The sequence below is a fragment of the Scatophagus argus genome, chromosome 20 (genome assembly GCF_020382885.2).
Source record: "Scatophagus argus isolate fScaArg1 chromosome 20, fScaArg1.pri, whole genome shotgun sequence".
Classification (NCBI taxonomy): Eukaryota; Metazoa; Chordata; class Actinopteri; family Scatophagidae; genus Scatophagus; species Scatophagus argus.
The window spans coordinates 4,266,300-4,290,344 of NC_058512.1; the positions used below are offsets into that span (position 1 = coordinate 4,266,300).

The window sequence follows — 24,045 nt, forward strand, 5'->3', positions numbered from 1 at the left end:
TAAAATGTAAAGATTTTATTCACAATCAATTATACAAACATTCATAGAAAAGAAAAACAACAACACAAAGTGCATTCGAAAAATTGACATTGGATGTGATCAGGTGGTCTGTGGATTTGCAGATTTAAAAGGGATAAGTACAAGACCATCTCTACAAAGGCAGTTCAGCATTTGATCAGTGCGGAGGTGATATTTGCATTTGGATTTCCCTTCCTCGCTTCACGTCCAGCTTCTCCTTTTCATTTTCAGACCCCTTTGTACTCACGAGGACAGTAGCTGGAAAACAGCGGCTCAGCTGGAATCCCGCGCCTTTAAAAGGGAAACATTTTAAAGGCAGCGTGTTAGATGATAACAAATCATTAGGAGAGGAATGGTAGATTCAAATTAACAGAATACAAGACGACTTCAGGTACTTACGCCACCATACGACAGCGGTGTGCAGACAGTCTGTTGAAGGCATCGCTGATGTCCGTCACGTCCTTTGCGCTCCACAGCCGCTCTGCCACAGCACTGGCACGAGGCCTGCGAGTGACCAGACAAGACAAGAGAGATTAAGCCTACGGTCATGTGATGTGTCAAGGTTCAAAATAACATTTTTTTCTGATAAGAGTTTATGGAGAGATCAGTGAGCCACACAGTACCAGAGTCTGGGTGTCAAGTTGGTGGCGTCCACGTACTCTCCCCACAAGCAGGCTTCTCCACCAATCACAAGCTTCTTTTGTTCTTCAGTTCCTGTTTTGAAACACATGGTGACATCAGGCAGCCCAAGCAACTTCCACTGATTCTAAAACTCCAGCCAACTCAAGTGAGAAATGCAATTAAATTAAAATTACAATTATATGGTGAAATATTTATACATTATCCCTGTGGTCATTCAACAGGCTTAACCTTATTTGCACAGAAGTGACAAACATCCTCGCAACATTTCAGGTCTGTGTCAAGAGCCAAGAGAGCAGAGTCAGACCAGAGTCCAGAGTCAGACCATCAACAGCGCAATAAATCTATGATAGGTCAAGTTCCAACACCAGTATGTAAATACTTAAAAACAGCAATGTCGTAAAGCCAGCACATGACTCTTTGCAATGAGCACGGAAAAAGTGTCTTGCTATGTAAATCAGTTAAGCAGACAAACCCTTGAAATCCTGCGGGTCGGCCTTGTAATGACCCTGCCAGTCCTGGCCGTAGGAGATACGGTTCAGGTACCAGGGAGTAGACAGCAGGGTCTGGTACCCTGAGGATGTAACATTTGCCATCTCATTCTGGTATTGCTCCTGGTTTCCTTTCCAGACGTGGATAATTGTGTCTGGTTTCAGCTAAACGGCATACAAATATCAGTATTAGAAAGAACGAAATTAAGAAGAGTTCGGGTGGAACGAAGACGAAAATGTCCAAGCCATATGTTGTCCATTCATGAGATTGAAGTCTTTTTCTGTTTTTATTTTTGTTTATGTGCCTTTCTGCCGAACATAATTTGCATGGTAATGTTTTAAGGAAGTGTCTCTGGAAATCAAAAAAGCTTCAGTCCAACTTTCGTCTTAGTCCAGGTTTATGGAAGACCAAACCTGACTTATTTTCCTCTGGCTGCTGAATTTGAGCCCAACACACCAAATGTGTTTACCTTCTGGTAATGCCACACTAAATACTCATTATTCACTTCTCAATTTATCGCAGTATTTAGTTTATTGGCCCACTGCTTTCTTACTCCAGGATTGGTCCTCCACTGTGTTCAACCACATCAGTCCTCGAAACAACATTTGAAAACCACCACCCGCAAGGCCCCATGTTCACCATCACTGACTCTCTTTAATTGTCACAACTGTGCAGTTTTCAAGCATAAGCCTGCTGAAAAATCCATATTTTCCTTTTTTTGCCTCAATAAACCCATCTGAGATAACTAAAGTAATTGATTGGAGATAAGAAGCCATTATTAAGAAAACCAACCGTTGAAGCTGAGTGGCTCAACCTTGTAGTATCTCTGCCAGTCCTGTCCGTAGCTAATGTAATCTAGGTACCATGGGGCAGAGAGGATGGTGGTATACCCTGCTGCTGTCACCTTTCCCATCTCCTCATTAGAGCCGCCGCCAATCCACACATGCACTACGGTGTCTGGCTTTAGCTGGAACAGTTACAGACCAAGCTTCTGTACTTAGGTTATATACTACATCAGTGTTTAGTTTTGGTTAAAGGAACAGTTTGACAAGTCGAGATGCATCTTTATTTGCCTTTTTTTTTAGATGACAAATGAGAATACTGATACCAACTCATGTGTGAAGGCTAAATTTGAAGTTAGCTCCAGAAACCAGTTAGTTTAGCTTAGCCTAAGGACTGAAAATGGGAATACGGCTAAGCTAAAGCTCATTAAGCAACATTTTATATATTATTTGTGTAATCTGAACAAAGACCCAACTGTAAAAATGAAAAGATATAGTTTATCAGGGTGGACTATTTCACTTCCAGGTTTCAGGTGTCCCTGCTAACTGCCTTTCAAACTTACAATGACAAGACTTGGCTAGCTGTATAGCTGCAGTAACTTCCATCCCCAAAATGACATTTGGATAAAACAAACAGGATATAATGAGTCAATTTCAGATGTTTAGAGGTGCTGGTAGGTGGATTTTAGTAGCTTTGAATAGAGCCAGGCTAAGGATTTATTTTACTTATAGTGTTTATGTTAAGTTAACCAGCTGCAGGTGATAGCTTCATAGAATTTTCAGACATGAGTGGTATTGATCTTCTCAACCAACTTTCAACAAAAAAGCAAATCAGCACATTTCCCAAATTGTCAAGCTATTAATTTAACAGCACAGAATAAAAAATGGCATGTAAATGGTTAGCATGTAAAAGTCTGACATTCTTAACTTTAAAATGGAAATAACTGTTGTTGATGCTGCAAGTTACCTTAACACCATTGTCAAAGACCTCCTGCCAGATCATGTAGCCCTTCTTGGTAGTGGTGACAATGTCCAAGAGTCTAACAGACCAAGAAAAAAAAAATCAAATTTTTTCTCTTTTGCATAGAGAACAGAAAACAGGCATCCTACTGTAGTATGAAATAACCAACACACCTTTGGATATAGAATGATTCCAGTTTCCTGTAGTCTGGTCCAAAGCCTTGCTGTTCCATAAACTTCTGAACATCTGGGTTGGACTTCCTGTATGGCAGAAAGAACAGCCAATATCACCTGATGTCTCATCTTTGATGCAGAGGAGAGGTTTTCTGACACTGCACACAGTCTCACCAGCAGGTGAAGTCCACCTCATCACCGCCCAGGTGAACGTAACCATCAGGGAACACAGCACTGATCTCCTCGAAGAACTGCTTCATAAAGTCATATGTGGTGTTCAGGATGGGGTTCACTGGTCCGAAGGTGCCAGAAAGTTTGGAGCCAGAGAAACAGGGTGTGAGCAGATCTGTCTGGCCTGGGAGGAAAAGACATGAAGTAGATATGCATTTATGCTTCATTGTTTTCTTGCTGAATGCTTTAAGGTAGTTTTTTAAAGAAAAAAAACTTTACTTGAAACAAAGAAAAAGAAAAAAAAAAAAAAAGATAGAAAATTGTGGTGACTCACCTTTGCCCCAAGACTGCGTGTGTCCCGGAGTGTCAAACTCTGGGATCACACGAATGCCTCTCAGACGGGCAAACTCAATCACCATCTTCACATCAGCAGGTGTATACACATGTGTGTATGGGTGATAAGCTCCCTGTGAACAAGACAACAATGAACAAGGTCCTCTGGTGGATGACACTGACAACAATGGTATCCTGATATGAAAACTATACTTGGTTTTACTGGGATTTAACACAAATAACCAGCCTCACTGACCCGCTGGCTCAGCTGTGGGAAAGTTCGGCTCAGGTAAGGGAAGGACTGATCATCCACAATGTGCCAGTGGAAGACGTTAATTTTGTTCATCGCCATTGTTTCCTGTATGAATGAAAAAATTAAGAAAAATACAATTTCAACACTGGACCAAATGTATATAACCAGTAAATAGAATTAAAAATGAGAAAACAGAATAAGGTCAGCCAGGTACCAGATTAGCCAAGATGACTTTGATGGGCAGGAAATGCCGAGAGCTGTCCAGTAAGATTCCTCGATGTGCAAATCTGGGGAAGTCACTGATTTCTGTTGAATTGATGTTTTTCTGCAAAGACACAAAGTTGAAATCAGCTTCCCTGAGTCGTTCAACAAAATGTTCTCATTATGAATGTAAATTCATAAACAAGCAATCATATCCACTTACAACTCCATATTCATCTTCGTACACCAACTGGCTGAAGGTTTCCAGTCCTACAAAGCACAGAAACAAATTTTGCAATGCAATATAAACACTGCACGCTTCCTCAAGTACTTAACTATATCACGTCTCAGATTGGGGGACTTTCTTCTTTTCTGTCACTGTAAAGGAAATATCTTTGGGTTTCTTGACCACTAGTCCAGTAAAACAAGCATTTTAAAAGAGTATAGTGTTTAAAATTATTAGGCAGGCAGGCTCGCTTTCAGTTTTTAAATCCTCTCTTAAAAGGCATTTCTTCTCTTTGGCTTTTAACTCAGTGTGAGTTGTTGGGTTTTTGTTTTCTATTGTTTTATTGTTTTTATCTTTTTCTATCTCTTTTATTGTCTTTTAATTAGTTTTTATTTCTGTCATGTTTTTTTAAACTTTTTTGTATGTACAGCACTTTGGCCAACGATAATGTTTTTAAAGTGTTTTATAAATAAAGCTGAATTGAATTGAATTAAAATTGTGATATACTGATTAATGTACAATGAAAACAACTGTTAGCTGCAGCCTTTCCTTTAAAGAGGTGCTATAATGAGCAAAAAAAAGAAAGCCAAATCCTACCACGCAGGGCTCCCCAGACCTTTGGTGCTTTCAGGACAGCATACGGCTGATTCACGGTCAACTCATCTGTGGACACCAACAGTTGTACGTTACACGTGTGTAGTGAGAGGAGTTAAAGCTTGGCAGGTGGTCATTACGGTGCTAAAGTCAGGGTCTTAAACACTCAGGGGGGGCTTTAAATATGTGGTCTGTATTAACAGTGTTAATCCCAGTTTCCACCATGCAGGTCATCTCCTGTTCCACTGGCGAGCCAAAACAATGTGCTCCTCCTCTAGTTGTAAAATGCAGTACGGAGAATCAGACACTGTCCTGAGTTATTAGTATTCAAGCACAATAAAAAATATTCTTTTGCCAATGAAAGTTCAGTACTGAAATTCATGCTCAAGTAGAAGTACAGAATGTACTTTGACTATCAGTATGTCAACATGTAGACAGTATTTTATTATTATAGCCGGTCAAGGTAAAGCGACTGATTAACGGAGAAGAGGAGACAAAACAGCCGTCCTGCACAAATCTGTGTTCATTTTTTGTGTTTCTAGCAATTTTACCTGAAATGGAACAGAAGTGTGATTTACAATACTTAAAAAAAATGTAACTTAGTTTCTACCACTATGTGTTACTATGTATCATAAACTACACAGAAGTCTAAAATGGAGAAGGATGGAAATGATCACACAGCAGAGCAGTGGGCTGCAGATAACACCATGCAACTTTCATTTCTGCAGGAGCAGTTGAGGAAAAAAAATAATATATATATGTTTTAATGATATCAGCTCATCTCTTCTGATTAGCAAGTCATATCTGATGTCCCTTTCACAAGAAAAGTTCAATTATCTTGTTCAAAAATCACTGAAATGGCAACGACTCCTTCATTAAAGATACTGTGAGGTTTCCTGCTTCACTGTAAAGTCCACTGTCAGGGTATTTGTGCTGGAAGCTTTTAGTTTCCACATAAGACATTTGCAAGACAAACATTGGAACAGGATATGCTTCAAAACTATTTGTTGTGTCACAAATTATGCTTGAAGTCCAGTCCTGGTGCTCATTCTGTAAAATCTAAAGATGTAAAGTTATCAACGCTGTTAAAATACACGTAGCGGAGCAGAAGTGTACCGTGAAGTGGGCATACGCAGCTGGTAGTACAAGTACTTCAGTGAAATGTCATGTTTCATCTCTGCGCTGATGATAGACGTGATAATAACAATGAGGAAGAGACTCACATGATTCGTCAGAAGACACACCGGGATAACCGTCACATTCAGAGTCAGGTGATGTGATCCACACCTGCAGCTGCGTCAGCTCAGAAGGGCCTGCTCGCCTGGCTTTGTTCAGCCCCTGCCTTTTAGCGACGCCAAACACGTACTCATAATACCTGTGGACAGAGACAGGCGCAGGAAGTCCTTTATTTAGGTGTCCCTGAATGCAACACGGCGCTTGGCTTTCTCCAAACAGAAAGCGAAAACGAAGAAAATCAAATAACCATCATAATAATCAAAACCAGATCAAACCAGGTGGATAAAATACAGCTTCTTACCTCCTGTAGGCGTTCTGCAGGAGGCTGCAGCTCGGGCCAGCGGACGACTCCGCGGCGTCAACGATGTCGAAGTTGGAGCTGCTCAACTTGAATGAAACCTGGGAGATTTGCACTTTCTGCGGCAGAGGCCACAGAGAGCCGTACGTGGACGGCTGACCAAAGAGCTCCAAGGTCTCCTCCTCCTCCTCCACCTCCACTTCGTCGATGTAGTTGTGCTGCAACCCCCGGCAAATGCCAAGCAGGGCCAGCAAGACCGCAGCAAACTTCACAGCAGCGGGCATGTTGTTGGGCCACAGCAGAGTCACAAGACCTGGAGACCAGGGAGCGACGTTATGAGGACTGGGCTGGGCGGGACTTCACATGCGGAAGTTGCTTTTGTGCGAAGATTTAAAGGAGAACCACAACCGGTTCTTCTCGGAAAATAGTCCAACATTATTTCCTTACGCAAGAGTCAACACATGATATTCAATTAAAGCGCAAAAAGCAGCTCAAAGAATACAACTTAGGTTAGCTATATGTGATTTTTTAAAATAACTTTTCACTGATGTGGGCTACAGGTAGTTTTTCCAAAACACATACAAACACTACAGAGGACACAGTAAAAGAAGAGAGACGATCTTTGACTTCAGTGTAGAAATACTCTATCAGGAGTACAAAAGTGTTAGTATATACTGCAGTATATATGTATAGTAGTATATATCGTGCAGCTTCTGAATTTCACAAAGGGGTCAATAAAGTCTTTATCCGTAATAATATCATCTTTTTAAACTGTATTTTAATCTTATTCTGAAAAGTAACTACTGGCCAGAGGTTATCATAACATACAGGATGACATGCAGACTGATATACAATAACAATATGACAAAGATCCTTAAGCCAGCAGAGTCCCTCACTCGGTTTGGTTTATCCTGTCATGAGCTTTGACTGTAAACCTCATCCTCATGCACACGCTCATTAACAGGCTGAGGTGATGGAGGAAGTATGCCAATTTAACAATAATAAGCACCATTCAAGAGATATTTCATTCTAGTTTGCCAGTTTTTAATCAGTTTACACCATTTAATTGTTTATATTTATTTGCATTGGGTATTTTCTTAGGAAATTGGGCTTATATCGGGACCGGGGGAACTAATTTCGTTCCACCTCATGTTTCTACGTGTGTGAAATGACAATAAAGCTCCTTGAATCCTTGAATCCTTAATGTTGCCTTTTCAGATCTGCTCATACTGTGTCAATAATCAGTTTCAGGTCCAGGAATATTTTGTCCACTAGATGTCTCTAGTGTCATATATATGAAACATTTACTCCAATAAAGATTTGGGTTTTTTTTTCTGCACATACATTGATTTATTTTTATTATTTGTATATGTTCAACTCACTTTTATGATAGGCAGGATACAAAACAGACAACTCATTTTTCTGTGCCGAAAGCATACGAGTAAATTACATGAGAAATTAAACATCATAATGTGGTTTAATTAACTGTTCAAAAAATAACTACCCCTCACATATCTCAATTAGTCAAGCAGTCTGTTCTTTTCCGACAGGGATTCAGACCCAGTGGCAAATTCACTCCCCAAAAATGTAATTATGTAATATAACACACTTGTCTTTGTTTGTGAATGGCTGTTTTCTTATTTGGTGAAATACAGTGATTTTCTTTGGTCATTTTCTTATTCTGGCACCTTCATCAAAAGTGAAAACTTTTCAGAGGAAAAGAAAAATGTGTGTTTAAATAAAAAAGGGTTGATTTTACAGATACATTATTTTACTGTTACACACACAACAGTGTGTGACTCCAAAGTCAAAGTCAACTGGAGATAATCATTCAATAAACTAATTTCTGTTTTCAGTCCTTGGAAGCTTCCAACACCATCAGACCCAGGAACAAGCTGTCCACTAGATGTCTCTCCTGTCATTTGTAAGAAGCTGCTGCTGCCTTTCCATTCAAACTAATCACATTTCTCTGAGGAACAATGTGGGCTGTTACCCTTAATATGAAAGCACCGTCATTTCTGTCTTCATTAAAAACAGTTGATGGGAAACAGGATGCGATTACGTAACGGCTCTCATCACCACAACATGAGTGCACTCCACAATAAACACAAACAAAATAACAGCATTAAAGCCTCAAGGGTCCATTGAAGAGTTTAGTCACAGACAGAAGTACAGGGACCACAACAGGCCGCAGACGGAGGACCACAGATGTGAGTCACACAACATGTCCGGGGATATAATTGGACTTCCCGTTCCCAACTACCCCAACCAAAACCCACAATGCCTTTATAATCCTATAAGATTTGCAGTGTGTCTACGGCATCCACTGGCCAGTTTGCTGTGACTCAGCCAAGCTGTTTTCTATATGGTTCTGCAGTTCTGTCAGAGTATGGGTGAACAAAAGCATAACACAAACATCATCTTTAATTTTCTTTGGGCCCTGCTCGCACCTTGTTTAGTTGTTAATCTACACTGGGGTATTCAATACCATCAGTGCAGTGGTGGTGAGGAGTGCATCCAGTGCTTTAAAATCTACCATGCAGTTTTCAAACTGAGTTAAAATAAACAAATAAAAATCAAATGCAGCCTAAAAACTGACCCTGATGCAATCTTGCATAAAGATTCAGAGTCGATTTCCCGTCACATCTCAGACGCCTGTGAGCTGTCAGCAGCTCAACAAACATCTCATCTGGTTTCAGCTGAACACATTTTGAATCCCACTTCAGCAGAACGCAGGACAGGATTTTCACTCTTAATGGAGGATTTTTATGTTGTTTTATTGGCTCTGATCTCAGTGTTGCTTGCACCACTTCTAAGGTGTAACTAAGAACTATAGCTGTCAAATAAATGTCCTGGAATAGAAAGTGCCATATTTCACTCTGTGATATGGTGGAGCAGAGGCATGGTTCACATCTGAAACATTCAAATAAAGTTAAACGTTGAAAGAATTCTTCGCATTTTCCTTCACACCTTCAGTGCAATGAAAGGGTCGTGCAGGGGCCTCGAAGGAACATCACTAAAAGTCACCGATGAATAAAAATACTTCACCGTAAGGATTTTAAATCAACTGGCGTGGTGTTTGCATGGGGTGTGAGGGAAACTGCTGCTTTGAGAAGAGCGACTGTCCTCCACATCTCAGCGCATACTCCCTGTCTCACTTCATTTCCTGCACGAGGAGACGGTCCTCCTCCCCCCCACCTCCCCCTCCCTGTAAACACACCCATTGATTTCAGGCAGAGAGGACTGGGAGCGCAGGCGGAGGAGCGACAGTCAGGAGCAGCAGCAGCAGCAGCAGCAGAAACGCCTCCGAACATCGCAGCTCATCTTTTGCGCTTAAGATTCAAATAAACATATAGATAATCCGCGGATTTTGCAGGAAACCCAGTGTGTAAGTGCGTTTTCTGAGGAAAACCGGCCTCATCTTGACTGAGTGTCCGCCAGCATTTCGGAAATAAACCAGGAGTTGTTACACTCCCCGAGCTTAAGGCTTGCATCGTGGCTCTTTCAGAAGTGGCATGTTCGAGGGATACTGCGGACACAGTTGAACTCCTGCTTTCACCCAAAGAGGTAAACAAAAACAAAACAAAACCCAACCCACAATATCTCAGCCTCTCAGGCGATTAATCGATTAGATTAGATTGTTATATTGTTAGAACTGCTGCCGCTCTCTCTGATCACCTGATGATGGGAAACTCCTGGCTGTGGCAGAGAAAGCGCAACAGAAAAACGCGCTGATGGAAGGTTGTTATTGACATTCACTGATTATGTTACTGCTCTCATTTATCCAGCACGCTGCTTTTATTCACTTTCCTTTTTATTATTATTATTATTTGAAAGAAAAACGCTACGGGTGTCCCCTCACCCTTTGTGCTGTCTTCCTGCGTCTTGTTCCCCGCACACTCGTGCCAGCCCAAGATGTTTTAAAGGCGACGTCAGGTGTGCTTTCCTCTCCCTGCTGTTCCAGGCTGAAGAACAGTGTTTTTGTCCAAGTGGCAGGGCTTTTGGTTTTAATCACAGCTCAGCTCGCTCGGATGTGTGTGGACAGCTGCTTTTGAGGCTGTAAATTAGATTCTGTTTCAGATTAAGATTGATGCAGACGTGCAGATCGATAGCTGCTTCTGCTGCTGCTGTCCTCTTGTTTTGCATCTTATTTCAGTTCATTTTTTTCCTCCCAAGTGGCAGATGTATAGAGCCGGCCCATATTAGCCTGGTGTTTACTTTTGAAGTCTCTCCCTCCCATCCCTCTTCCTGAGTCCGTGGTTGACTGTGAACACCTGGCAATGATTTGAAAACAGCCAGCCAGGCCCCATGATGGGGTCCAGAGGCTGAGTGTGCATGCCTTTTCACTGCGTGCCTTGTGAGTGTGTAGCTTTGTGCTTTCCGGTTATGTGGATGTGTTTTCTGTGAGGGAACGAGGATGACAAGTCTCTCAGACATCCAGCCAGCCGCTCGTTTTCCTCCTCTCAATGCACGTTGGTGTGGACGCACTGATTGTGTTCCTGTGGAAGAAATTAGCCCGTAAGACCAAAGACAAGTTAGAATACTGGCAGCTCTGATTGTAAATAATGATAAATAGTTTAGTAGTGTTGTCTTTAGGGCTGCAATAAAACCTCATTATCAGTAAACCTGGTTAATTGTTTAATGTTAAAAATATCCCAGTGAAAAAACCTAAATATCAGTAAAACCTTAGTTTTTAGAAGCTGACGCAGAGAATGTGACATGTCTGTTGGGAAAAACAAGTCAAACAATTATCAAAACCGTTTTTTAAGTGAATATATAAGCTTGAAGTACTCTGAAAACAAGCGAGGTAAATGTTAACTGTTATTTGTTGTGTATTTTTCCTAAAGTCCAACCAAAAATGTTTACATCTTTGATTTTGGCAAGATTGCAAACTTGTGTTGATTTATTTGCTTATTTTTGTATCTCATTTAGGGGGCCATAGTTGATCAGATTTTCTTAACTTTTTCATAAGTTTTTCCAATAAGTAGTAATAATAAGTAAGTAAGTAGTAATAAATAATCGTCCACCAATAACTGCTAGGAAGTTAATTAGCTGATCCTTTCAAATTGCCTGTTTCATCCAGCTGACAGTCCAAAATTCAAAGATATTCAGTTCACAGTCACAAATTAATTTAAGCAGCAAAAGTCTTACACTTGAGAATCAGAGAATGTTTTGTTCTAAATGTTCTGACGATTGACTGATCTCCTCGTTGTTCACGCCAGACGGTCATCAGGAATTTCACGACAGGAAGTTGCAGCTCTGAATGTTTATACACACGCTGTAACCAGTTTTCTGTCAACAACCGGATTAAAGTGATAATCTGATTTGAGTGGTTATATGAGGTTAATCTGATTCCCCCTAATAATCTCTGTTTACATTTATGGGGTTAATACCCCGAGGGATGTGCGGTAATTTGCAGAAAACATTTTTACCTTACAGCTAATTGTCTCAATTGGTGCTTATGATAAGAGAGAATTAGAATACAACACGTCCTGCAAGAATTCATGTAAAATCATATATCATTTTAAACTCATTTTGAACCTTCCAAGTTCTTAGTAGATTCTGTAGGTTTAGCAAAACTCTTAACTGGACAGTTGGGGACAAGCAAGTTTATAACAAAGCACAAGAGCTTGGGTTTTGGGACCCACAGGCCAGCCAGGCTTTGTCCTTTAACATGCAAATAGTTAAGTATCTGCTTATCCTGCACTCACTGTGTGTATAAATAACCTCATCCACCCGTCAAAACGTTGTTTGATAAAATGCAAAACTTAGATGAGACAAGCAAAACACCTTCAGTAAATTAATGGGTCAGCGGGATGGGTAATAAGAGAATGTACAAGCAGCAATTATTGCAATTTTACCATTGAATGCATCATCAAAGGCAAATTAAGCAAAATGCAAGTTATAACAAGCGTAAATTATAGAGTCGATAAGAAGAAGGCTAAGCGAGAATTTCAGGCCGTTTAAAATTCTTGACTCAAAGTCTTATTTGGACAACAGACCAAAATATTTGCTATTTCCTAGAGCAGGACCATATTCGTGCCTTGCCATTATCAAGATGAGAGAGCAGCTCTCTGAGTCATTACAGAGAGGAAATGATTACACTTTGGTCGTCAGGACACTGGCACAGAAACAACAGATTGTTTGGGAAAAGGACAATTTCATGATTTCAGGTACCTGCTGCTGGTGATGCAAATAATTATGATGTACTGTATAATAATGTATTTTCACTATCCCGTCTATGAACAGAAATTATGTCAAAGCATTTGCAAAATCTCTCTAATTTAGTGCCTGATTTATTAGGACAGCTTATTCAAATCAAGCCACTTACAACTTCCAATTAGTAAACATAAGCAGCAGTATCAGTACTGTGTGTGTGTGTGTGTGTGTGTGTGCGTGTGTGTGTGTGTGTGTGTGTGTGTGTGGGAGGCGACGTGCAGGTGAGAGAGCAGGTTAGGATATTCTCATTATAGCTGAGCCAGAGGCCAGAAGATGACGGGTTGCCAGTTTTGGCAGTGCTGGAATGCAATAAATCCTGTTGAGTCAAGGTTGCAGTTGGTTTTGTATTTCATCCAGTAGTGATAAATAATATTCTTCCTCATATTATTAAAATGAAATGTGACTTGGGAAACTGGGGATTTTTTTAAAAAAATGTAGTCCTCCCACATGTGTTCATTAAGACAAGGGTGTACCTGAAAGCCGTGAGAACACTCGTGAAACATCCGCCATTGTTTTATTTACATTGTGCTTAATCTTGAGGTTCATTCATGTGTGTCACATCTATGAGTCATTTAATTTCAATAACAAAGCAGATTCTTCTTTGGTAAGTCACTGGGAGCAGAATAATAAGAGTTTACGGCCACATTAGTGGCTCTGTGAGGCCGTGCTTAGTGCCGCTTTTGAGCCAAATGCAGCGCTAACATGTTTAAAATGCTGTCATTATTATGTTAAACAGTTGTAAAGTCATAAATTCAAGTCATTCTAATTTATCCTTATGGGAACATGAACTTCTGTACCAAAATTCACAGCAGTCCATCCAATACTTATTGAGACATTTCATACAAAGCCACAAAATGTCAATCTCATGACGCCGGACAAAAAGTCAGGGGATCACCAAAGTTATTACACTTCTCCTGCTGAGTACCACGGATGCCCGTACCAAATTTCGTAACAATGCTTGCAGTATTTGTTGAGTTATTTCAATCTGGGCCAAAGTGGAGGACTGATTGCCATCCATCAAGCCTTGCTGCTTAGCAGGGCCAAAAGCATGAAACTTAAACCTAAAACAAAGTTACACACACAGAATATATTATGTTAATACGTGCTGCAGGTTGTGTTTTGCCCCCATTGCTTTACCAAAACAGCCAACCTCAGTGAAAACAAAAAGATAACACAGATCAGCTGGTTTGGGAAGTTAGTTTAACTGGAATTTAATCGTTTGCCTGGAATCTGTGACAAGGAACAATGAGGTTCTGTTGAAGCCTAAGGTGTGAGCATTTTATTCACATGAGGCCCCACTGGACTTTCATTTGTATGTGCAAGGTTAACACCTGATTGTCTATTCATAAGAAAGAATTCTGAGGATTTTGGAGCAGATGATGCAACCAAAAGAAAATGAAAACTATCCTCTCTGCAGCTTGGTTATAGAGGAATCACTTATGACACCTGGAAACTTTTGAACAGTATTGTCAGTCTTGAAGTGGAAAATTGATCTTGTTAGAATCAAACACTCACCACTTGAAGGTTTGTAAGACAGTGGTTATGACAGATAGAGAAACAATGGCAGCTGGTTATTTAACTGTTTTTACAAACTCCTGCAGTGGGGTTTTGATATGTTTTATGACTGTTTCATACTTTTTTGTCTTGAAAACGTCTCATCATTTCCTTAGTATCAATTTTAATGGCCAGAATTCAAACTGATCACAGCTTCAGCGGTTTGCTCATGCCCGTTTCGATTCTAAGAAGGCAGCTTTTGAGTGGCGCTTAATTGGCAATCTTCTATCACTTCTTGAATCATTTGGAGTGACCTAGAAGAGAACTTGAAATGACTGTAAGCCTGGTCAAAGAGTCTGACAGCTGTGGATTTACTAGGTCAGACAGGGACTCGGGGAACAAAGTGAAGGAAGCATTTGACACGTCTGGAAATTGGGTGGAATGAAAGTGAGCTCCAAGCGAGGACAGGAAAAGGACAGTGGAAATGGAAGCTGTGACTTTCTGGAGGAGAGTGGACTAAATGCTATGGATTTCTCAGCGACTTAAAAGACTCCTGCTGTCTTCTTCTGTCCTGTTTTTCTAAAAAGCTCTGCAGTGGAAAAGCCTCCTGGTCTCTGCAAGAACACAATTAGTTAAATACTCGACATTCATAACTCCCAAACGTATGCTGTTTTGCAACTTGTAATCACTGGATCTCTTGCTAAATGTCTCTCTCTTGAGGGGAGGATTACAATGTGGTCCAAGAAAATAGACATCATTCGTCATATTAGGGCTGCAAAATGTAATATTTCAACATAACAGTGAGTGCATATACAGCAGGTACATCTGAGAATAGAATATAATAAGGAAAATTAGGCCCACTTTAATACTTGTTTGAAAGATGTTAAAACTGCAGCAGCCTAGTCTTTGATAAACAATACAATTTAGTCTGATTTACACTGATTACACACTGCTAACAAGAATTTCCTGCGCATTTTGGTCTAACCTAACAATGGGTGGTCAGTACAAAAAAAATTATTTCTAAAAACAAAAACTAAAAGTTGCTGTTGAGTACAACAAAGCAAAAAAAAAAAGTCTACAATCTACACTGTGATGACATCATCTATCAGCAAAATACTGCACAACCATATATAATGAAACTAAAAAATGAAATGGATTAAAGAGAGATCTTTCTTGTCTTTTCTCTTTCAGGATTCAATGAAAATGTCCGTGTGCGTCCATGAGAACAGAAAATCAAGAGCCAGCACTGGCTCTATGAACATCTACTTGTTTCACAAGTCCTCCTATGCCGACAGTGTCCTCATGCACCTCAACTCACTGCGGCAGCAACGGCTTTTCACAGATGTCCTGCTTCATGCCGGTAGCCGCTCCTTCCCCTGCCATCGCGCCGTGCTGGCTGCCTGCAGCCGCTACTTTGAGGCCATGTTCAGCGGTGGGCTGAGGGAGAGCCAGGCCAGCGAGGTTGATTTCCGTGACTCCATCCATCCAGAAGTTTTAGAACTCCTGCTGGATTATGCGTATTCGTCACGTGTGGTCATCAATGAGGAGAATGCAGAGTCACTATTAGAAGCTGGGGACATGCTAGAGTTTCAGGACATCCGTGATGCTTGTGCTGAATTCCTAGAGAGAAACCTTCACCCATCCAACTGCCTTGGCATGCTGTTACTGTCTGACGCCCACCAGTGCACCAAGCTGTCAGAGCTCTCCTGGGGCATGTGCCTCAGCAACTTCCCTGCTATTTGCAAGACGGAGGACTTCCTCCAACTGCCCAAAGATATGGTGGTGCAGCTTTTGTCCCATGAGGAGCTAGAGACTGAAGATGAGAGACTGGTTTATGAAGCTGCCCTCAACTGGATCAACTATGACCTGGAAAAGAGGCACTGTCACCTTCCGGAGCTCCTTAGAACGGTCCGTCTGGCCCTTCTACCTGCCATCTTTCTCATGGAAAATGTTTCTACAGAAGAGCTGATCAACGCCCAGGCCAAGAGCAAGGAGCTGGTGGACGAAGCTATCCGTTGTAAGCTGAAGATCCTACAGAATGATGGTGTCGTTAACAGCCCATGTGCTCGTCCAAGAAAAACCAGCCATGCCCTCTTTCTTCTGGGCGGGCAAACTTTCATGTGTGATAAATTGTACCTGGTGGACCAGAAAGCCAAAGAGATCATCCCCAAGGCTGACATTCCCAGCCCCAGGAAGGAGTTCAGCGCCTGTGCCATCGGCTGTAAGGTGTACATCACTGGCGGGAGAGGCTCAGAAAATGGCGTGTCCAAAGATGTTTGGGTCTATGACACCGTCCACGAGGAATGGTCGAAGGCAGCACCCATGCTTATTGCCAGGTTTGGCCATGGCTCTGCAGAGCTGAAACACTGCCTCTACGTGGTAGGAGGTCACACCGCAGCAACTGGCTGCCTTCCGGCCTCTCCATCTGTGTCACTCAAACAGGTGGAGCAGTTTGACCCCGTGGCAAACAAGTGGACCATGGTGGCTCCTTTGAGAGAGGGTGTGAGCAATGCAGCAGTGGTTAGTGTCAAACTCAAGCTCTTTGCCTTTGGAGGAACCAGCGTCACCCATGATAAACTGCCCAAGGTGCAGTGCTACGATCCGCAAGAGAATCGATGGACTGTGCCGGCATCCTGCCCACAGCCGTGGCGCTACACAGCGGCTGCCGTGCTGGGAAACCAGATATTTGTCATGGGCGGAGATACAGAGTTCTCAGCATGCTCAGCTTATAAGTTCAGCAGTGAAAGCTACCAGTGGACTAAAGTGGGCGATGTGACGGCCAAGCGAATGAGCTGCCAGGCCGTGGCGTCTGGGAACAAATTGTATGTGGTGGGTGGGTACTTTGGCACACAGCGTTGTAAAACTCTGGACTGTTATGACCCCACATTGGATGCTTGGAACAGCATCACTACTGTGCCGTACTCACTCATTCCGACTGCTTTCGTCAGCACCTGGAAACATCTGCCTGCTTGAGCCCCAAACCCTCCAGCTACACCTTTTTCCTGAGGTGAGTTGGACCTCTCATGTGTCTTTGTCTGTCTGAAATGGGAACTCCACTGATTTTTCACATCAAAGTCTGTTCAAAGGTCTTTGAGAGTACTGTTTCATATGTGAAAAAAATTCATATAAAGCCTTTCATGGCTCCAGAGGGACCTGCGCAATATCTGATAAATTGCCTCAAGTGATTTCTTGAGTCAGCATCGGTTGGGTCTGAAGACTACGAGTTTGAAAATGAAAATATCTGGGAGTAAGAAGTTAGTAAGCTTACCAGACCTCTGCAGCACATTCTTCATCTCTGTTGGAGGCTAATGGCTCATGGCTTTATTAGTCACTGCTAGCATAACACAGACCAGAACCTCTGACCAAGCAGTGATGGTTAGGTTGCATTGTGGGTAATGTAAGTGTCAGGTTTTGTCCAGTAAAATGAATGGAATTAAATCTCTGGTTCTGCTGAATTGGTGGAGTTCTCTTTAAAGACAGCCATACCTTTGTTTTTCCTTTAATCATACTTACAACACTGATAATCACTTATGTATTTGCATTAAAAACTTCCCATAATCAAAGCAGTAAGCCTTCAGAACTGGGAAAGATGCTAAAAGACACATACTGAATGAGCTCATTTTAAAGTTGAACAGTAAACTACAGTAAAATAAATTAATAAAACACATTTAAATTAAAAAAAATGATTAATGATATTTATTCACCATTAACCATTACACAAGTACAAAAACCTTCTAATCCTGATTCAGAGGAAGAGATGACGAAGCTCTAGGAGAGGAAGAGTGGTCCGATGGGGGGCGTTGATGGGGGCTTGTGTGCGTTAGTTAAGTGAGTTATGTGGCTGTGGGGATGGGCCGAAGGACAGAGAGGGTAATTGAAAGAGAATAGGATACTTTTATTGCTCCTGTGGGGGAAATCCCTCTAACAGGGAAATAGGGGGTCTGCCAATTAGACAAGCCACACACCAGCAGGCTACAACACCCTGGCGAGGCTAATCCACTCTCAGTCGTCTTCCTTTGATGAGGTTATGGTCTTTATGCTGGGTGAGGGGGAGGCGGCTACTCGCTCAGTGTCGGAAACCATTCATCATCACTTACAAGTAGAGGTGACTGAGAGAAGTGGCAACAGGGGAAGTGAGGAGGGAGAGTTGTGGGGCTAGAGAGTGTCAGCCTTCCCCCACCCCTCAGCGCAGTCAGACACACATCACACTTGATAGTAGTGGTCTCGCTCTGAAAATTTACTGTGGAACCCGACAGTCTCTTCTGCCTCCATCTACGTCTTGTTGGCCTCATTCTAACCCTGCTCTCCTGCTCTGATGATAAACAGGCCAGACGTATGTGGAGCATGTGTAGTCAGCTGGCAAACCTGGTCTTTCTGCATGCTGCAGACTCACTATCACATCACATCACACAGTCCTTACACCCTACACCGATTCCCCCTCACATACCCATGCAGGCAGTCCTTTACATTTTGTTGTATTTGTTGAAATGGCTGAGGGCCCTCAGCTCCTGAGAAAGCGAAACAGAGAGAAACAGAGAGTGACCAAGAATTTCCCTTCAGGGATAAATAAAGGAATTCTGATTCTGATTCTGACTCCCCAGCTGACCAGGACAGCACAGTCTCCCATTTGACTGTGCCAGCGCTCAAAGTGGCTTCACTGCTGCGATACTGTGATGTTCCTCTTCTCCACAGAATGAAGCATTTTTTAAGACTTATTTTTCCCTTTCTTTTCAGTGACTCATCTCTGAAAAGGAGAGACTAGCCTGAAGGTTTCAGCTATCTCTAAGCCAGTGCTACACGGTGCTCAGTGAAGGATATAATCCTGCCACTAATTTAATACAGAATTTGTTTTTATTGTGCCTGCCTGTCATGGCAACTGACAGTCTACTCTGAACGTGGTGAAAAGACAAAATGTGGAGGAACAGAAAAGAAGGCTTACTGTTCAGGAATGAAAGGGAAAGGAAGTATGTTAGACCTCACAGAAGGAGACTGTAGCTGTGAGAGAAAAAAGAAGTTCTCTCAGTTTTTCCCAGGGGAACAATTCTAACTTGTCTGAGATTCCTTCTTTGTAGACCCCCTGCCGGAAATGGGCAAACAGTACTGACAAAATCAAATAATGCAGGATTTCTAATTTTGATAATATTTTCAAGATGACTGTTGGTTATTTTAGATATTTAGAAGTTATTTACTTACAAAAAATTGTAGAGAAGCTATCATAAGCCGTTTGGAACTGGTGACCAAACAACCAATCCATTGTTGACTTAGCTCGAATGTCTAATTAATGGAACTGATGCAGCTTTTTGGACAGACTCAAGAATAAATATAGCATCTTAACAAATGACTGAGTCAGGCATTCACTTCTAAAGAAACCTGATCAGGTTCAACTGGTTTCCAGTTCCCACGGCTGCGTGGCAATTTAAATGGTTTAAGCATGCATGGCATGTGCACACTGTTATGGGAATCATTACATTCTGGGAAATATTATTCACTTACTTGCGGAGAGTTAGATGAGAAAATTGATACGACCCTTACGAGCCTACATTCAGCAACTGGTTAGCTTAGCTTAGACTACAAGGACATAACTGTCAATAAAACCACAATGTGACATCTGAACAGAAGTAGATATAATTAGCTAATTATTGATCTTCAGAGGTGCTGCTAGCAGACAGAACCAGTTTAACTATTTCTTTACTGGCTAACTGACTGATGGATAGGGCTTCACATGTCTTTTGCTGAATGCTAACATGACATGCAGTCTGGAATCCAGCATTTTGCTAATTTATTAGATTTCAAGGAAATTTACAACAGATGATCATGGAGACCTCAAGGCAGATTGGGACTTCATCAGCAACAAAGTATTTCTCCTCTACACCTCCAAACCGAGATAGCTGTTGATATTACATTTACGTTGGACACGTAGAGGGCTGCCAAGCCTGAAACCATCTGTGAAGTACCGTACTGACGAGCACATATGAAGTAATAGCTTTAAAAATGGAAAGGTCAAAGTGAAATTCTGAGAGTAAAACACTCTCAGATGTGAAAAGCGTGGTAGGCTGAGGGGAAGAGAAGAAGCTCGATCTAGGCCAGACTGTACTGAGGAAACAGGAGTGGGTGGATTTACCAAATCCATTAGTCTAGCAGGAGATACAGAGTGGATACAGGAACAATGGTGATGAAATTTCAATGGTGATTATTGAGGTAGCAGCGTGTGCTGGTCTTGTATTAGACCATTGAGACTAGCCTAAATAAAATTCAGTCCAAGTCAACATAAATAAAGAAAAAAAAAGAGTTGAATCAACAGCACTGTTGCATTGCACTTTATTACATTTTACAGGCTAATGTTTATCTTATATCTACCCCCGTCTGTATACTCCCAGCTCCTCAAAGAGAAAAATATTGCAGGAACTAAAATTACAAGACAATTGTGGGGTGATCGAGGAACCTTATGCCTGAGCTTTGTTTTCCTAGATAACAATAATTAATAATTAAATAATTAAAAAGTCACCTTTCAACTGTTGAGCATTTTTTGCTTTTAGGGCAACTTCACACATCTTTTTATCCTGTTTAACAAGATATTGTTTTCTCACCCTCAGATATCCCCGTTTTGCATCATCTACTGGACTCCAACTGTGAAGAAGCACACATCATCTTCCTCTAAAAAGAGACACTGAGCAGTGATGTACAGGCACCCGCATTCATCTTGATGTCGCAAAGATGCAGAACCAGAAGCACGAACAGCTGGACACTTTACTGGAATGATGTCATCTCTCGCTTCTGAGAAGGAAGCCGAGACATGCAGTGCAGTCGCTCACGCAAACAAACCAAACAAACTGCTGCTTGTTGTTTGAGTCATAAACTCCAACCTTGTGTGCATCTGGCATGCCTGACTCGTGTTTTCATGCTGCCACATGAGGACTGCAAAACATATCACACAACCTGCATTTTTTCCCCCATTTATTCATGACAGGCTTGTGAGAATCTGCATTGATGTCTTTTTATCTACGATAAAAAAGAAGAAAAAATACTCTTTTCATGGAGATTGCAATGTATAGCATGGTGGATGTTCTATTTAGACTGAGGGAGGGAGAATGCAATGATTGGTGTGCTCAAGAACGGAACGCAACTCATTTTGATTGAGTACAGCTGATTTATAAAGGGCACAATGAAGGAGCAAATCTCCCTCTTCTCTCCTTTAATAAGCTCTTTTGTTTGTCCCCCTTTATCTTTTTGTTGTCCTCTTTCAAAGACGTGCTTCGAACAGCTCTGACACAGAAACAAACCTTTGAGTGTTCCTCTTATGAAGGCTTTGGCAGTTTGCTGTCACTGTGAGCCACGAGGTGTTGATGACCAACACCAGCTGAGGTTGAGGAGGATGGAGGGGATATGCGCATGGCCAGTGGGGGAGGGGGGTTGGGGGCGTTCGGTGGGGTTGAGGTGCCTCGCGGTCACGACCTTACGTGTTTGCTGGTTTGCAGCTACGCATTAACCCCCGCTGAGGGTCGGTTATCTAACACGCTGTACACAGGGACAGTATTCAGTGTTTGGATTCAACACTGTCACATTCAGCTGTACACTTAATGCTGTAAAAGACCGGCTGTGCTTCTGTTGTTCTGATAAAAGCAGCAACCCGCTTGCTGAGTCATAGCTGAACCCTTTTTAGAGCATGTCCACTCATAGTGATTCAGTAAAACTGGCATGAACTCTTCTCTGTGGTCACAGCAATCTTGTCACCTTAACCTAAACTGAGAAATTAATCAGTTTCTTGTTAAACTTGCTGCAATGTAGTCTTAATTTATATGACAATGATTACTGTGTTATGTTAATATGTTTAATCCTATTTATTTCTTCTCTGCCTGCATTCTTATGTGAATGTATGTTTGGGTTATGTCATGCATGGCCAGGTGTTGTGTTTTATTTGATCTCAGTTGGGCTGCATTTTGCACAGTTCAGACTTTCCCAGGAGGAGTTGGTTCTTTTAAAAAGAGCGGGAGGTACACGTCTCCCAGGGTTTCATTTATGTCCGAGTATGGATGGAAGAGGAAGAGCAGATCGGATTACTGATGTTGTGACGCAGCTTTGGCTACAAGGTCACTGCCCAAAGAAGAAGACAGAATGGGGCTGAAAGAAGTATTCATTTGACTTGTGATAGATTCTCTTTAGGCTCTAACCTGGGTCTAAACCTGTCTTAAATCTTCCTGTCAGAGCCCAAACAATACAACAAAACAAGCTGATATAAACTACAAAACAGATTGGCCCAGTAACTATCAGGGACGTCACTGAGCAACCCTGACACGGTGAAGAATGTGACTGTCTTTGCAGCTGTCCTTGGGACAGCTGGAGGACCGTCACATGTGCTAACTTTGCTCCTCGGGGTGTTGACCCACAGTCTTCTTCTTCTTTAGGTGAAGAGAGAGTCATATCCAGTAAGCTGTGCGCTGATAAGGGCAGACACCGCAGTGCTTTTCACCATAGTGTCAATGATGCACATAAAGAAAAGAAAAGAAAAGAAACAAGCAAGTTCCAAAAGACTAAAAAGAGAGAATGTCTTAAACACTTGCATATGAAATACTTGGTAACTCTAATCTGTGTTTTTGTCTATATGTCTGTCTAGGTGACCTGAACATTGACGTTTTGCAATTGAATATTAATGGAATCATTGAATTTCATTGTAAGAGGTAATGTTTTGGTGATGTATGTACATATTTTTATTTTCTCAAATCTCCTTCCTCGTGGATTCATGATTCAAATGAAATCAGTGGGGTAAAATTGGTAAACTACTTGGCAAACTTCTGCCCCCCCCCCCCAAAGTCCATCCTCTTATTGGCTGTTTGAAGACTTCTATGGGGACCCTTGTGGATCCGTAATGTTGACCCCCCCTGACCACTGAGTACTGAGCTTCTGGCCCCACCAATCAGATAAGAGTCCTTTCTTTCCTGTAGAACCCAAGTTTCCCAGGCAACAGCAAGTAATGAATGCCTCTTCAATTTGCACCTAATTGCTGAGTGGCATTTCCCATTTCTCCTCTTGCCCTTCTCTTATCCTCTGTTTTATCTGGAAATCCACCTGGCTCAGACTGGAGCACAGTGCCCCGCTTCACATAATGATGTAAATGAGACAGAAAAAAAAATACTGTCAGTGTGCATCAGTGTCATTGTTTTTTTTAATCATGTAAGAGTTTAATTTCTATTTTTTATGGCATTATTTTGTACATGTGATTTTTTTCACAATGTGAAATTCATGGCTAATAAACATAAAAGAGTTTTTCCTCTTGGCTGTAAAACTTTGCGTCTTTGTCTTCAGTGTGTGTGTGGAGATAAATTTGTCTGGCTATTTGTGTTGGTGCAGATTTAAAAGGGGAAAGCAGCCTCAGCAGAGCATAAGGTGCTTTCTCATTACTGCATGTTTCGCATATTTAGGCAGCTCTGGAGTGAATACAGCAGCCAAAGTGTCCTGAGGTATTTAAGGCAGTATATCATGCGTACAGCTTTTGTTCTGTGGAGGAGGGACTGAAATCATCTTATCTGCGCCTCTGGCTTCTAAGCTTCCTGCACAGGAACAGGCGAAACACAGCCAGATACTTTCCCTTTCTCTGTCAAGTCACCTTGGCAACGGCAACCTTTATCTGCAAACTGTGGGGGCTGGAGGAGAACATGAAATCTTAAAAAGCACCTCTCTCTCTCTCTACTCCCCTCCTCCCTCTCTGGCCTGCCTCCCCTCTCACTTCCTACGCCCCCTCTCACACATTTCATCAGAGAAATGCATTGCAAAGTGGCTCGCCAGTCATGTTCCCTGGTTTGTAACAAGTCTAACGTCCCCTGAGGGAGTGACTGCACCCCTCCAGCTCTGCAGAGTCCAGCTCTGTTCACTGTTTACATTCTTGTCCCTGACACAACTCCTGACCAGTGCTGACACGAGGTTGAGAAACACCAGTTTTTCTGGATTCTGACCCCCATGC

General features: G+C 41.9%; 2 protein-coding genes across 4 annotated transcripts; one reads left to right on the top strand and one right to left on the bottom strand.

Annotated features, from left to right (window-relative positions):
* hexb (hexosaminidase B (beta polypeptide)) lies at nt 1-6,714 on the bottom strand. Of its 3 annotated transcripts, none has more exons than XM_046374958.1 (14): nt 6,381-6,712; nt 6,067-6,218; nt 4,847-4,912; nt 4,247-4,293; nt 4,037-4,147; nt 3,826-3,927; nt 3,571-3,703; nt 3,240-3,420; nt 3,066-3,152; nt 2,899-2,971; nt 1,133-1,313; nt 642-732; nt 418-522; nt 1-309 (listed from the first exon to the last, which is right to left on the bottom strand). In XM_046374958.1, the coding sequence occupies exons 1-14, from the start codon at nt 6,659-6,661 to the stop codon at nt 246-248; spliced, it is 1,674 nt and encodes a 557-aa protein (XP_046230914.1). In that variant the 5' UTR covers nt 6,662-6,712; the 3' UTR covers nt 1-245. The 3 variants fall into 3 exon arrangements, 2 of the variants coding, with proteins under 2 accessions (XP_046230914.1, XP_046230915.1); XM_046374959.1 differs by lacking the exon at nt 1,133-1,313 and adding an exon at nt 1,942-2,116; XR_006841839.1 differs by lacking the exons at nt 1-309; nt 418-522 and adding an exon at nt 1,942-2,116 and having other exon boundaries at nt 6,381-6,714.
* Nucleotides 6,715-9,616: 2,902 nt separating this feature from the next.
* Nucleotides 9,617-23,364, top strand: enc1 (ectodermal-neural cortex 1). Its single transcript, XM_046375531.1, has 3 exons — nt 9,617-9,944; nt 15,282-17,097; nt 20,684-23,364. Exon 2 carries the CDS (start codon nt 15,288-15,290, stop codon nt 17,061-17,063), a length of 1,776 nt encoding a protein of 591 aa, XP_046231487.1. The 5' UTR covers nt 9,617-9,944; nt 15,282-15,287; the 3' UTR covers nt 17,064-17,097; nt 20,684-23,364.
* The last annotated feature ends 681 nt before the right edge of the window (nt 23,365-24,045 follow it).

Coding starts and splice junctions, on each gene's coding strand:
- hexb (XM_046374958.1), bottom strand. CDS start 6,661: ATGCCCGCTGCTGTGAAGTTTGCTGCGGTCTTGCTGGCCCTGCTTGGC. Junction 3,928..4,036: donor AAGTCATCTTGGCTAATCTG/GTACCTGGCTGA, acceptor TCATTCATACAG/GAAACAATGGCGATGAACAA. Junction 733..1,132: donor CGACCCGCAGGATTTCAAGG/GTTTGTCTGCTT, acceptor GTTTCAAAACAG/GAACTGAAGAACAAAAGAAG.
- enc1 (XM_046375531.1), top strand. CDS start 15,288: ATGAAAATGTCCGTGTGCGTCCATGAGAACAGAAAATCAAGAGCCAGC.